Consider the following 13,894-nt stretch of genomic DNA (forward strand, 5'->3'; position numbering starts at 1 on the left):
CAAAGCCATTCCCCTTGTCCTGTCCCTCCAGAACCCTGGAAATGGTCTCTCTCCATCTTTCCTGTAGCTCCTTCAGGTACTGGAAGGCCACAAAGCCATTCCCCTTGTCCTGTCCCTCCAGAACCCTGGAAATGGTCTCTCCTCATCTTTCTTGTAGCTCCTTCAGGTACTGGAAAGCCACAAAGCCATTCCCCTTGTCCTGTCCCTCCAGAACCCTGGAAATGGTCTCTCTCCATCTTTCCTGTAGTTCCTTCAGGCATTGGAAGGCCACAATAAGGTCACCCCAAAGAATTTTTTCCTGAAATATAATCTAAATCTGCTCTGTTTCAGTTTGAACACCACCCTTCCCAGGACAGTTGTGTTTGTCTCTGCTCCAGGCCATTGGCAACGATTCTGTGGCAAACTTTGATTCAATCCTGGGGCTCTGTCCTGTGGTGAGAAAGGAATTTCGTGGTGAGCTGGACCTCCCCCTCCCAAAATGAGACAGGCAGCACCCCAGGCAGGACATCAGCCCTTGGGTGGCTGCACAGGCAGGGGTGTCCCTGCTAAATAATTCCTCTTCCTGGCCTGGAGGAGCACTGGGATTTCAGGAGAAAAGCATTTAAAGAGGACATTTCACTGTGCCCTAAAATGATGTGAGGAGGAGCTCGTGGATGAAGGATGGGAGCGTTGCAGGTGGGGTGTCCCACACAGGTCACATCTGCACAGCTGCCCAAATTTGGTGAAAATGCATCCAGGAAAACTTAATTTTCCCCCTATATCCTTCAGCCTAAAGTTACCATTAAAGCAGAGTAATAAAGTGGTTATGAGAGTGGTGAGACACAATTTACAGCTGGCTCTGACCATGAAATCTCTGCCTAAAATTATCTCTAATGAGGCAAGTTTGGTGGGTAAGTTTGAATAAAACAGTGAGGTGGTGACAGGTCACATTCCCACTAGAGGAGTGAACTAGAGAATGCCCTTTTAGGATCCAAATAGAAGGGAAATGAATAAAGAAAACTTTTATTCTTAAAACTGAGACCAGTGGCCATAGTGGGGTTGTGCCCCCAAAATATTGACCTCCTGTTTGAGCCTTCTGGAATTTTCACTGCTCTGAGACTTTGGACCTTTCTTGGTGAGGAAATGGCTCAGGCAAAGCCAAGTTCTCTGAGGGAAGGTTCTCAATGTGTAAATTGTAATAAAATCTCAGTGCAAAGCCCATCACTGGAGAGACAAAGGGTGTGGGTGAAATACTGACCTGTTCATTTCAATACTTTTTGGGTGTGTTGTTTACATTTCAAATGAATTCTCTTTTTTGGGGCTCTAGTTTGGTACAGATGAAAATAAGAACAGTCTCACCAGTCATACTGGTTATATTTTCCCAAAGGGTTTTTAGATTCACAGAATCATAGAATGGATTGGGTTGGAAAAGACCTCCGAGATCATCAAGTCCAACCCTTGGTCCAACTCCAGTCCCTTTACCAGATCATGGCACTCAGTGCCACGGCCAAGCTCAGCTGAAAAACCTCCAGGGATGGGGAATCCACCCCCTCTCTGGGCAGCCCATTCCAATCCCTGAGCACTCTCTCTGCAAAGAATTTCTTTCTGCTCTCCAACTTCAATTTCCCCTGGCAGAGCTTGAGCCCATCGTGCCCCCTTGTCCTATTGCTGAGTGCCTGAGAGAAGAGACCAACCCCCACGTGGCCAGAACTTCCCTTCAGGGAGTTCCAGACAGTGCTGAGGTCACCTCTGAGCCTCCTCTTCTCCAGGCTGAACACCCCCAGCTCCCTCAGCCTCTCCCCACAGCACTTGTGCTCCAGTCCCTTCTCCAGCCTCGTTGCTCTTCTCAGTTGGATTGGAAGAGACCTCTGAGATCATCAAGTCCAACCCTTGATCCAACCCCACTGTGATCACCAGCCCAGGGCACAAAGTGCCCTGGGCTGGTGATCACAGTGGGGTTGGATCAAGACATGGTGGATTCTCTGTCCCTGGAGGTGTTTAAGAGGACACTCAGAGCCACATCCAGTCCCTTCTCCAGCCTCGTTGCTCTTCTCTGGCCCCGCTCCAGCGCCTCAATCTCTTGCCTCAACTGAGGGGCCCAGAACTGAACACAACACTCAAGGTGTGGCCTCCCCAAGGCAGAGTCCAGGGGAAGGGTCACTGCCCTGGGCCTGCTGGCCACGCTAGTTTGGATCCAGGCCAGGATCCCCTTGGCCTTCTTGGCCACCTGGGCACACTGGTGGCTCCTGTTGAGCTTCCTGTCCCTCAGTCCCCCCAGGTCCCTCTGCCTGGCTGCTCTCCAGCCACTCTGTGCCCAGCCTGGAGCACTGCAGGGGGTTGTTGTGGCCAAAGGGCAGGACCTGCACTTGGCCTTGTTGAACTCCATCCCATTGCAATCAGCCCATCTCTCAAGTTTCTTATGTTTTATCATTTTTCTCAGGCTGAAAGGTGATTTCATAGCTTTGATTGTAACTTCTTGTGCCTTTTCTGGTGTATTATTTTGTGGCTGATTTTTCTAAAGGCATAAAGAAGCCATCAGCCTCTTCTCCTTACGAAGAGAAATATGTTCTATATAGATACAGATACATGATATTGAGAATTATCCCTCTGGAGAAATGCACATTTTAAAGGCAGCAAAATGGGGTTAATATTTCATAGACTTCTTTTATTTCAACGAACTCACTCTTAGAAATGGAAATGAAAATTATCTCTAAGTCACCATGGTGGTGTTCCACTGCTCTTCAAGTCTTTCCTTCAAGCAGAAGTGGGTGTTTTTCTGAGCTTTAAAACTCCCTTCTCTGCAGCACAGAAATCAGGATAATGAGGATCCTGCCATCGAGCACTGGGGGGATAATCAAGGAAACAGACATCACAGCTTAGATGGACCAAAGGGAAGGGTCAGAAAGGGAGTGTTTATTGTCCTTTGATCCCAGCCATCACCTTGGGAGCAGGAGAAGCTCAGGGTGGGGTTCTCCTCGTGCCTGGGTTGCTGCTGAGGTCTCTCTGTGTGCATAATGCATTGCCTTTGGTCTCCAGCCCAGAACCTCTGCTGGGGACACTTCTTATCGAGCCTGTCAGAGACACAAAAAGCAATTTAGTGAGCACTGTGATCAGATCCTGGTGCAATTCAATTCTGTGTTGGACCTGTTGGTCCTGGGAGACATCAGTGATAAAAATAGTCTGCTTTGCTCTGTGCTCAGGTTCATTATGCTCTCTTGCTGCTCTTTCAAAACACTCTTTCCCCCCTCAAAGGTGGCTTGTTTTTTACAAAGAAATGAAAGGAATTGTGTTTTTTGACAGCTTACTCTGTTAACAACCCAATCTTGTCAGGTTATTGGAATTTTACAGTTTTCATTTGAATAAACTGCATAAACATTGGGCCTGACAGCAGGTTGGGAATGCAGCAGCCCTGGGTTATTATTGCACAGCTCAGGGAGGGGCTGAAAGCTGTTGGCAATGGCAGTGCTGAATTCAGAAAGGAGGGGTCTTTGGAATAATAATCTTGAGCCTTAATTTTTCCCATTGGTCACTAAACCCCTTTTTGTGCCCCCAGAGAAGACATGAGAGGTCAGTTCACACCCCCCAGATGCATAAAGGGCCTGATTTTATCTGTGCTTTTCATCTGTGCCTTCTGAAAATGAAGGTGAACTTCTTAAAAATGAAGAAAGAGAAAAGAGTTATTTTCAGCTTGTAGATCAGCTCTGGGGGCAGCACAGCAAGGACATGGAGCTGCTGGAGAGCCCAGAGGAGGCCCCAGGATGGGCAGAGGCTGGAGCAGCTCTGCTGGGAGGGAAGGCTGGGAGAGCTGGGATTGTTCAGCCTGGAGAGGAGAAGCTTTGGGGGGACCCAACTGTGGCCTTGCAGGGCCTGGAGGGGCCAACAGGAAAGATGGAGAGAGACCATTTCCAAGGGACGGAGGGACAGGACAAGGGGAATGGCTTCCCACTGCCAGAGGGCAGGGACAGATGGGATAGTGGGAAGGAATTCCTGGCTGTGAGGGTGGGCAGGCCCTGGCACAGGTGCCCAGAGAAGCTGTGGCTGCCCCATCCCTGGGAGTGCCCAAGGCCAGGTTGGACAGGGCTTGGAGCAGCCTGGGCTGGTGGGAGGTGTCCCTGCCCATGGCAGGGGTGGAATGGGATGGTCTTTCAGGTCCCTTCCAACCCAAACCATTCCAGGATTCTCTGATCAGCCCCCAGAGTTTTGCTTTCTGCAAATACATGTGTTTGAAGTTTACAACTTTAGCAGTGATTTCAGAGTCCCAGGTTGAGTGTCTGCTCTTCACACATGGATTCCCCTGGCTGGGCTGTTCCTGGTCCATTAATGGGAGGGACACAAATTCCCTTTCAGCCAAGTGCTCTGCAGCAGATCTAATCCCCAGGGATGCTGCTCAGTGCTGCCCATTTTCATTTCCTCCTCAAGTGGGGACATTTTACTACCAGGTCTGCTTGGACTCCACAGCATCCTTTGGTGGTAAGAAGTGTCATTTTGGCAGATCATGATCCCTCAGGTGTATGTACAGCCTTGCAAGCCAGGGAGTGCTGGAGTCACCATCCCTGGAAGTGTTCAAAAAACGTGTGGATGTGGCACTTGGGGACATGAATTTAGTGGTGGATGTCATGGTGGTGCTGTTTGATGGTTGGACTGGATGATCTTAAAGATCCTAAAACATTCTGTGATTTTAAGAGTTATAAATCAGGTGAATTGACTGTAAATCTCTGGCTTGAGCAACATTGATTTGGTTTTAGCCTTTTTTGGGGAGCAGTTTCCAGGCCCAGGATTTTTGCTGTATAAATCTCCCTAACTCCTGTGACAACTTGGTCCAACAATTTCCTGCAGAGAATTTATTCTCTTTCACCTTCAAAGTGTGTTTTCATTCTGTGCTTGGGCTTTTCCTGCAGAGCATCAGCATTCAGTTGAGGTCTTAGCCCCAAAGTCTGGGATTCTGTGTTATGGCAAAGAGAAGGGTCAGAAGGTCCCATTCCCTCTGGAGTCCTGGACACCTTTGTGTCCCACCAGCCCTCGTGGAGCAACCCTGGAGTCTCTGCAGGCTCCTGGTGCTCTGCCCACCCTGGGTGTGCCCCTGACCAGGGGCACAGCCTGAGGGCACGTGGAGCTGTCACTGGGAAGGCAAGAAAAGAGGGGGAATGCTGAGATCCTCCAACCAGGAGATTTGACACGACTCTTGACATGTTTTTGATGGTTCCTTCAGTAGAATATGCATTTCTAGGATGGCTCTTGCTTGTTGGGTTTCCTTCATTTGTGCTTGGGTAACTCCAGTGAAACATTTCCCCTGCTTTGCTGACATGCAAGTGCTCTGTGATGGATTTCTGCTCATTAGGGGTTTGTCACAGCCCTTGTTGCACTGGCAAAGCATCTAAAGCAGCATCCAGGGATGATGGTGGGGTGATTTTGCAGCTCCTCCTGCTGTTTTAGTGCTGTGTGTTGGCACAGCATGGATGGAGCTGAGCTGATTTCCCGTTCACAGCTCGTGTTTGGAGCTCAGGGAAGCACAAGGACAACCAGCTTGACCATAATGATTCATCAGTTCATCAAGAACTTTGTTTAGTGGCATAGGACTCCCTGGGAAGGGGTTCTGGAGGGCACCACAGGCCTTCACTAACATTTTCCATCTGAAAAAAAAGCTTCTCATGCTTGTTTTCTGTAAGCAGGAGAGTTCTGCTGTCTTGAGCAGCAAATTCATCAGCTCAGCTGTGAGAATGATGTGTCTGGAAGTTCCCCAGGTTGTATTTGAAGTTCATTTGCCACAGTTACAACTTCCTTTAAAAATAAGACTCTTCAGGGTGTAAAATGCTGGTGTGGAATGTCTGCTGGTAACTAATTGTGCTATCACAGAGTCTCAGAGTGGGTGAGGCTGGGAGGGCCCACAGTGGGGCATGTGGTGCCACCTCCTGCCCCAGCAGGGCCATCCCAGAGCACATGGCACAGCTTTGTGCCCACACAGCTCTGGGATATCCCCAGGGAGGAGACTCCCCCCCCCTCTCTGGGCTCTGCTCAGGGCTGGGGCACTGCCCAGCCAAGAAGTTCTTCCTCCTGCCCAGGTGGCACTTGCTGGGCATCAGTTGCTGCCCGTTGCTCTGGTGCCATGGCTGGGCCCCCCGAGCAGAGCCCGGGCCGTGCTCTGCCCCCTCCCTGCAGGCACTGCCAGCCCTGGGGAGGTCCCTGCCAGGCTCTGCTCTGGAGGCTGCCCAGCCCCAGCTCCCTCAGCCTTTGCTGCTGCCAGAGCTGCTCCAGGCCCTTCAGCATCTGCGCAGCCTGCGCTGGCCCCGCTGCAGGAGCTCCCTGGCTCTCTGTGCTTTATTTTTTTCATGATCTCTGTCTGTGCTTTTATAACTTGGTCTTCACTGTCAATCATGGGTAGAAAATGCCTTGCTGTGTTTGCCTCCAGTATGAAAATCCAGCGATGGCTTTGCCCCTCCTGTCAGTGGTTCCCACCAGGCTGTGATGGGAAGCTCACCCTGGTGAATCCAAACTAAACCTGGGAAGCTGCTCTTTTTCATGGAGCTTTATTTTTTCCAGCATGTGGCAATGTGTCCTTCTGCCTCTGTGGTGGCCCTGGCCCTGAGTCCCTTGGCACCTCCAGGTGGGACCTGAAGTGGTTGTGTCATCACAGCAGCATCTCCTGAGGGAACCTGTGGGTGCTTCATGGTCTGTTGTCTTCAGTCATGTAAAAGATGTGCTTAGGAATTAATTACCTGCTCACAAAGCAGGAAGGGTCGAAGCTGAGGAAGATTAACTGTGTTTTAGTTTCCCAGAACACAATTTAAGCAATAAAACTCCAAATAGTTCACCAAACCCCCCCAAATGAACAAGTCAGTGCTGAGCAGAAAATCACATTGTTAATCTACAAATGTGCTGTTTCCTCTCCTTTCCTTCTCATCTTCCCCAGGGGAAGAAATTCTCCATAAATAAATACAGTTAGCAAATACAAAATTGCATCTCAGGTAGAGCATGGAAAAGAGAGGAAATGTGATTTTTGAAAGCTGAGCTGTCCTTGCTCTCCACTGTGTGACAATTATTGTGGGCTCTACCCTTAGAAAACATTAGATACTGTCCCTGTCCTTCTGTTGGAAGGGTGGCATTTGTGGGTGTCTTCAAGTATTTTACATAAAACAAAATAACAGAGAGAGAATAACAGAGTCAGAAAATGGCCTGGGTTGGGAGGGACCTCAAAGCCCACCCATCCCACCCCCTGCCATGGGCAGGGACACCTCCCACCAGCCCAGGGTGCTCCAGCCCTGTCCAACCTGGCCTTGGACACTCCCAGGGATGGGGCAGCCACAGCTTCTCTGCCCAACCTGTGCCAGGGCCTGCCCACCCTCCCAGGGAAGGATTTTGTCCTTATAACCAAACCTCCTGTGTCCACAAAACCTCTGGAAAAACTGTAGCTTCTTTAAGAAGGGTCTTTGATTTTTTTTTTTTTTTGCATGTTCTGGAAAGCCCAAACTGCATATTCTGCACCTCGGCTGTGAATTCCCTCGGAATCATCCTTGGCTGTATTTCACTCACCATGGAATGGTGAATGCCTGGAAATCCTTTTGGATTTTTGAATGCAGCTGCAGTCCTGAATTGATTCAGCACCATGACAATAAATTAATTCATAATATCAATTGTTCCTTTTATTCACTCTCCTTAGTGGGAGCCTGAAACACAAATGCAGGCAGAGTTTTGGGCCTCGGATTATTTGATGTATTTTTCAGGTGAGGGAAAAAAAGAAGGGAAATTTCTATCTGTCATTATTCTCATATTATAATGTTATCCCACTTAAACATCTGGGGTTTTGTGTGTCTGCTGAGGAGAACTGAGGCAAAGCTCTGTCCTTGCAGCCCTTAAGCTGTCAAGTCTTAGGGAATCAGGGAATGGTTTGGGTTTGGAGGGACCTCAAAGCCCAGCCAGGGCCACCCCTGCCCTGGGCAGGGACACCTCCCACTGTCCCAGGTGGCTCCAAGCCCTGTCCAACGTGGCCTTCCTGGCACAAGGCTCAGCCTTCACAGGGGTGTTCCCTTGGCACTCTGTTAATGGTGGTGTTCCATTTGCCACCTGATGTTGCTCAGGTACCAAAGCACTTTAAAGCTTTAAATCCATAAAATAAATCCATAAATCCATAAATTAAATCCATAGAAGGATTCCATGATATTCCCTCTTGCCTTCCTTTGGAACCCACCTGATCTTGGCCTTGTGTCACCCTTCACTTACCTGGTTTCATCCATGACCTCTCTGAAGGCCATGAGTTCCTGCAGGACCTGCATCCCACCTGGAGCAGCTGCTGCCCTGGGGATACATCAGAGTCCTTCCGTGAGGAACACGAAAGAAGGGGAAAAATCAGGTTTTGTGCTGCTCCATCATTCTCTCTGAGCTCCTTTAAGGTGTGTTACCATCTTGCCTTGCTGTCTCCTGGCCCTGCAGACTCCCTGGCAGGATCCCCAGCACGGAGCTCTTTGAAGAAGCAGTTTTTGAATTTAATGTTTGTGATGATGTTTTCAAGCTGAGCTTTGGGTGCTGTTTTTGGCCTACCCAGTGCCATACTCTGCTCTGCTGAAGCCCCTGGAAGTCTATTAATCCCGAGCCAATAACTCAGATCTTTTCCCTAATGAGGCAAAGTAAGTAAATCACTGCATATTTTACCACAGAGCTGACAAGATCTCCTGCCTTGTTTGGTTTTTAATCACCTGCTTCTGCCAGAGCTTGGGAAGCCTTTTATGTTCCTCCCTTGGAAGAGGCTGCTCTGGAAGCCCATCTGTGTGTCCTGAGTGATGTTCCAGGATGACTTCCCTGCATCTTCTCCAGCCTCTCTCAAGGAGACCCCCAGGAGCTTTTGAGTTGCCTCCAAGTGTCCTTTGGCACTCGTGGGCCCCTCAGGCATTTCACTCTCTCACTGTTTTCCCCTCCTTTTAATGAGCTTCTATTTCTTCAGGAAGTCTCTTTGAGGCTGAGAATGACCCCTGGGGAGGGTTTTTTTGGCCTCTTGTAAGAATGTTGGGTCCCTGTGTAAAGATCATGGTTATTCCTGAATGTTTTGACTACAAATATTTGAGAATTACTATTTTTATTAGAAGTATATGTACCTCTTCCAAAACTTCCTGCATGTGCTTTGATAAATGTATTGATGTGCTTTTACACATTTATTAACAAATCTAATGGCTGCTGCTTTGTTTTGCTGTGTTTCTGTGCTTCTGATTTATAAATCTGAATGAAACACTTGGCTTATCTATGGAGAAAATAATGTGAAGGTACCTTGAGTTCTGCTTCAAAGGCTCAGCAGCCTCTTTAATTCAAAGCAGCTTTAAATTATTAAAGTTGGGGCTGCTCAGCCTGATGCCAAAGGGGTTTTTGTTCTGATTTTCACATTTTGTAGATTTTAGGAACACAGTAGTTGTAGATTTTTAGAGGGTTAATATTTCTAACAGTTTAATGCCTTTCTATCACTACCCCTGTCCCAGAACAGGGAGCTCAAATTCCTTTAGTTAATTAATCTTGTTCAGACTCCTTTCCAAGGCAGAGCTGAAGGATATCAGAGACCCACAGAATGAAACATAAACACAGGTCAGAGTGACCCAAAAGCCAGAACTGGATGAACTCCAAGAGACCTTTGTGTGCCTGAGGAAGGAGAGGATGAAGACAGAGGGTCTTGATGACCCCAGACCCAATTCCAGGGGGTTGGACCAGGGGTGGGACTGGGGCTGGACTGGGAAATGTGTAAAGCAATGATTGGAGGGGTCTTATTATAAAAGCCATGGAAACAAGAACTGGGACACACATGCCTGTCATCCTGTATTCCTGTGGGCTGTAGGCCTGGGATATTAAAGGACCTTTACTTTTTATCTTACCCTTCACTAACGTGCTCAGAGTCCTGTTTTTGGGGGGAGGGTCATTCATGGCATCAGCCTGGAGAAGAGAAGGTTGTGTGGAGACCTCACGGTAACATTCCAGGATCTGAAGGGGCTCCAGGGAAGCTGGAGAGGGGCTGTGCCTCAGGATCTGGAGTGGCAGGACAAAGGGAGTGGGTTCAAACTGACAGAGGGGAAATTTAGGTTGGATATTGGGAAGGAATCCTTCCCTATGAGGGTGGGCAGGCCCTGGCACAGGCTGGGCAGAGCAGCTGTGGCTGCCCCATCCCTGGGAGTGTCCAAGGCCAGGCTGGACAGGGCTTGGAGCCACCTGGGCTGGTGGGAGGTGTCCCTGCCAAGCACTGGATGGGCTTTGAGGTCCCTTCCATCCAAACCAATCTGGGATTCTGATTCTCTCCCTAAACATTTCAGCAGATGGAGACTGATCTTGGTGTGTGGTATCTTCTGGCTCATGGGCAGCCCATTCCAGGTGTGAAAAAACAACTTATATGGAGTAAAAATGCATGGAGTTAATATTTTATTCTTAGTTTTCTTCCACTTAATTTTCTCCTAGAACTTTTCCTGCTTAGTTGAGTGCTTTGGTTCTGAGGAGCCAACATAAAGGTTGGATAAAATCTCTTCTGTCCAACTAGAACCTGTTTGATTTCAAATGCAGTTGTTCCAAATGCTGCCCTCAAGTTTTTCCTTAAACTGGGAATTAAAGCACCTGTCCAGGTATATTTTAGTCCTGTTTTGGCACAGACTTGGGTGTTTCAGCTTCACCTGAAATATTGTAATCCCAAAATGGTTTGGGTTGGGAGGGACCTTAAAGTGCCACCCCCTGCCATGGGCAGGGACACCTCCCACCAGCCCAGGTTGCTCCAAGCCCTGTCCAACCTGGCCTGGGGCACTCCCAGGGATGGGGCAGCCACAGCTTCTCTGGGCACTGATGAGTTTAAAACCACCCTTAGCAAATGGGACTGGTTTAGTTCTGGATGTGCTTTGAACTCTTATGTAGGTTTTTCTGAGGGGCTTCAACTAAAATAGCCTTTTAGCCTTGGCCAGTTCTATGCACAGTCTTCTCTCTCAACATTTAACTTCTAGGCAGCCCTGAAGCATTTTAAAAATTCAAACAGATGTCACATACATCTTCTCTCTTTCTTTCTGCCTATTTTGAGCTTGCCTTCCTCATTATGCTTTTAAGAGTTTAATTCTTCAAAGAGCCCAAAGTGGGGGTGACAGAGGCCTGGGCTGTGTGATGGGGACAAGGGACAAAGCCCTGAGCAGAGGTGCAGTGAGGAGCCACCAGTGCCCATCTGCACTTCTCCAATGTGCCCATCCTTGGGCTGCCTCCACCTGAAATGGGGTGGCTGCAAGTCCTGGCTCCTCAGCCTGGAAGAGCCTTGTTGGACTTCAGCAACCTGTAGGAAGTGACCTCTGGGTGGGCAAACTGTGGCTGTGTGACCCTCTGGCTGCTCACCCAGAGTCACAGGAGGGGTCACAAACCCACCATCTCTCCCCTTTTCCCTCCAGTTTTATCATCAGGCACTGCTAAACCTCTCAGAGATTCCTTCCAGTTCTCAGCAGGCACATTTCTGAAGGCTGTGTCAAAATTTGGCCAAGTGTGGACTTGTCCTGTTCCCATTTCCACACTAAATTTAGAGTTCCCTCTTGCAGAACAAGGAGTTGGAGCTTTCCAAAGCAAAGGGTGCCAGGATGAGTTGTATGTGGAAAAAAAAAGGTGTCTGTTTTTTCATAAAGATCATGAAACATTTTTGCCATCCAAGGGGCTGGAAGGTTGGTCACACACAGCCATGGGCAGCTGCATTTCTGGTTGGTTGGGCAGCCAAGGTCACTGAAACTGTTCTTTTAGAGCTGGGAATGGCAGCTCTGGGGACACCACTGCAGACTGGATGGATAGAGATTAAATCTGCAGTGCTTTGTCTGACCACCCTGGGACCAGTCCAGGCTGGGGATGAGCAGATGGAGCAGCCCTGGGAGAAGGACTTGGGGGGCTGGTGGGGCAGAGGCTGGACATGGCCCAGCCCAGAAACCCCCCGTGCCCTGGGCTGGTCCCACAGCATGGGCAGCAGGACAGGACAGGGGGATTCTGCCCCTCTGCCCCCCAGGTGAGACCCCACCTGCAGAGCTGCTCCAGCCCTGGGGCCAGCACAGCAAGGCCATGGAGCTGCTGGAGAGCCCAGAGGAGGCCCCAGGATGGGCAGAGGCTGGAGCAGCTCTGCTGGGAGGAAAGGTTGGGAGAGCTGGGATTGTTCAGCCTGGAGAGGAGAAGCTTTGGGGGGACCCAACTGTGGCCTTGCAGGGCCTGGAGGGGCCAACAGGAAAGATGGAGAGAGACAATTTCCAAGGGATGGAGGGACAGGACACAGGGAATGGCTTCCCACTGCCAGAGGGCAGGGACAGATGGGATATTGGGAAGGAATCCTTCCCTGGGAGGGTGGGCAGGCCCTGGCACAGGTTGGGCAGAGAAGCTGTGGCTGCCCCATCCCTGGGAGTGTCCAAGGCCAGGCTGGACGGGGCTTGGAGCACCCTGGGCTGGTGGGAGGTGTCCCTGCCCATGGCAGGGGGTGGCACTGTGTGGGCTTTAATGTCCCTTCCAACCCAAACCATTCTGGGATTCTGTGATTTGTTTCCTCCAAGATCTACCACAAAGATGTTTCTCAAAGAGAGGAGATAATTATAGAAATGTGTGTGTTGGCTACTTAATTTTGATTTAAAAAGGCCCGTGGTCTCTAAGGATCCTCTTACTTAGGACAGCCTTTTCTCCTCTAGTTTCAGCAAATAACCTTTCCAGTGAGATGGTTTTTTGTGCTGAACCTCCAGATCTGCCTATGGCTTTCTAATGTCTCTGTTTCCCCTGTGGTTTGTCATTTCAGGCCCGTGTGAACCCCATCAGTGTCACTCCACCCATCCAAGCCATAGATCAGGACCGCAACATCCAGCCTCCCTCCGAGCGACCCGGCATCCTCTATTCCATCCTAGTGGGTTGGTGTCTCCTCCTCTTCTATCCCTCACAAGCAGTCCCTTTGCTATGACCAGCCAATCTTTTGATTGCCTGGGAGGTTGGAAACCTAATGACAATCCCTTTGTGGTTAGTGGGATGTTGGAAATCATTGTTGGACCTGTTGGTGTTTAATTGCCTTGGAGGAGTTGATTTGAGGTGGTCATTTATTATTATTTATTCAGAGTTGTCTGGTTTAGTGGATGGAGCAACACAGGAAGCAAAAGGAGAGACTTCCAGTGCCCCAAGCTCTGCTGAGATGTGATTTTCATTCAGTGGATGGAACATCACAGGAACCAAAAGGAGGGACACTTGCAGTGCCCCAAGCTCTGCTGAGATGTGGGTTTCATTCAGTGGATGGAACATCACAGGAACCAAAAGGAGGGACACTTCCAGTGCCCCAAGCTCTGCTGAGATGTGGGTTTCATTCAGTGGATGGAACATCACAGGAACCAAAAGGAGGGACACTTCCAGTGCCCCAAGCTCTGCTGAGATGTGGGTTTCATTCAGTGGATGGAACATCACAGGAAACAAAAGGAGGGACACTTCCAGTGCCCCAAGCTCTCCTGAGATGTGGTTTTCATTCAGTGGATGGAACATCACAGGAAACAAAAGGAGGGACACTTCCAGTGCCCCAAGCTCTGCTGAGATGTGATTTTCATTCAGTGGATGGAACATCACAGGAACCAAAAGGAGGGACACTTCCAGTGCCCCAAGCTCTGCTGAGATGTGATTTTCATTCAGTGGATGGAACATCACAGGAACCAAAAGGAGGGACACTTCCAGTGCCCCAAGCTCTGCTGAGATGTGGGTTTCATTCAGTGGATGGAACATCACAGAACAAAAGGAGGGACACTTCCAGTGCCCCAAGCTCTGCTGAGATGTGATTTTCATTCAGTGGATGGAACATCACAGAACAAAAGGAGGGACACTTCCAGTGCCCCAAGCTCTGCTGAGATGTGATTTTCATTCACAGGCACAATAAAAGAGGCCAAAGAAAGGCACTCAAAGCAGGATCCATCCCCAAAGGCTCCTGCACCCACCTCTA

General features: G+C 49.4%; 1 protein-coding gene across 1 annotated transcript in view; it reads left to right on the top strand.

Annotated features, from left to right (window-relative positions):
* PCDH15 (protocadherin related 15) overlaps positions 1–13,894 on the top strand; it is a 432,606-nt gene that overhangs the window by 201,356 nt on the left and 217,356 nt on the right. The window contains exon 10 of the mRNA XM_071563312.1: positions 12,722–12,830. Coding sequence (XP_071419413.1) covers positions 12,722–12,830 — 109 coding nt within the window. The remainder of the gene's footprint in view (positions 1–12,721; positions 12,831–13,894) is intronic.

This window comes from Pithys albifrons, chromosome 9 (genome assembly GCF_047495875.1).
Source record: "Pithys albifrons albifrons isolate INPA30051 chromosome 9, PitAlb_v1, whole genome shotgun sequence".
NCBI lineage: Eukaryota > Metazoa > Chordata > Aves > Passeriformes > Thamnophilidae > Pithys > Pithys albifrons.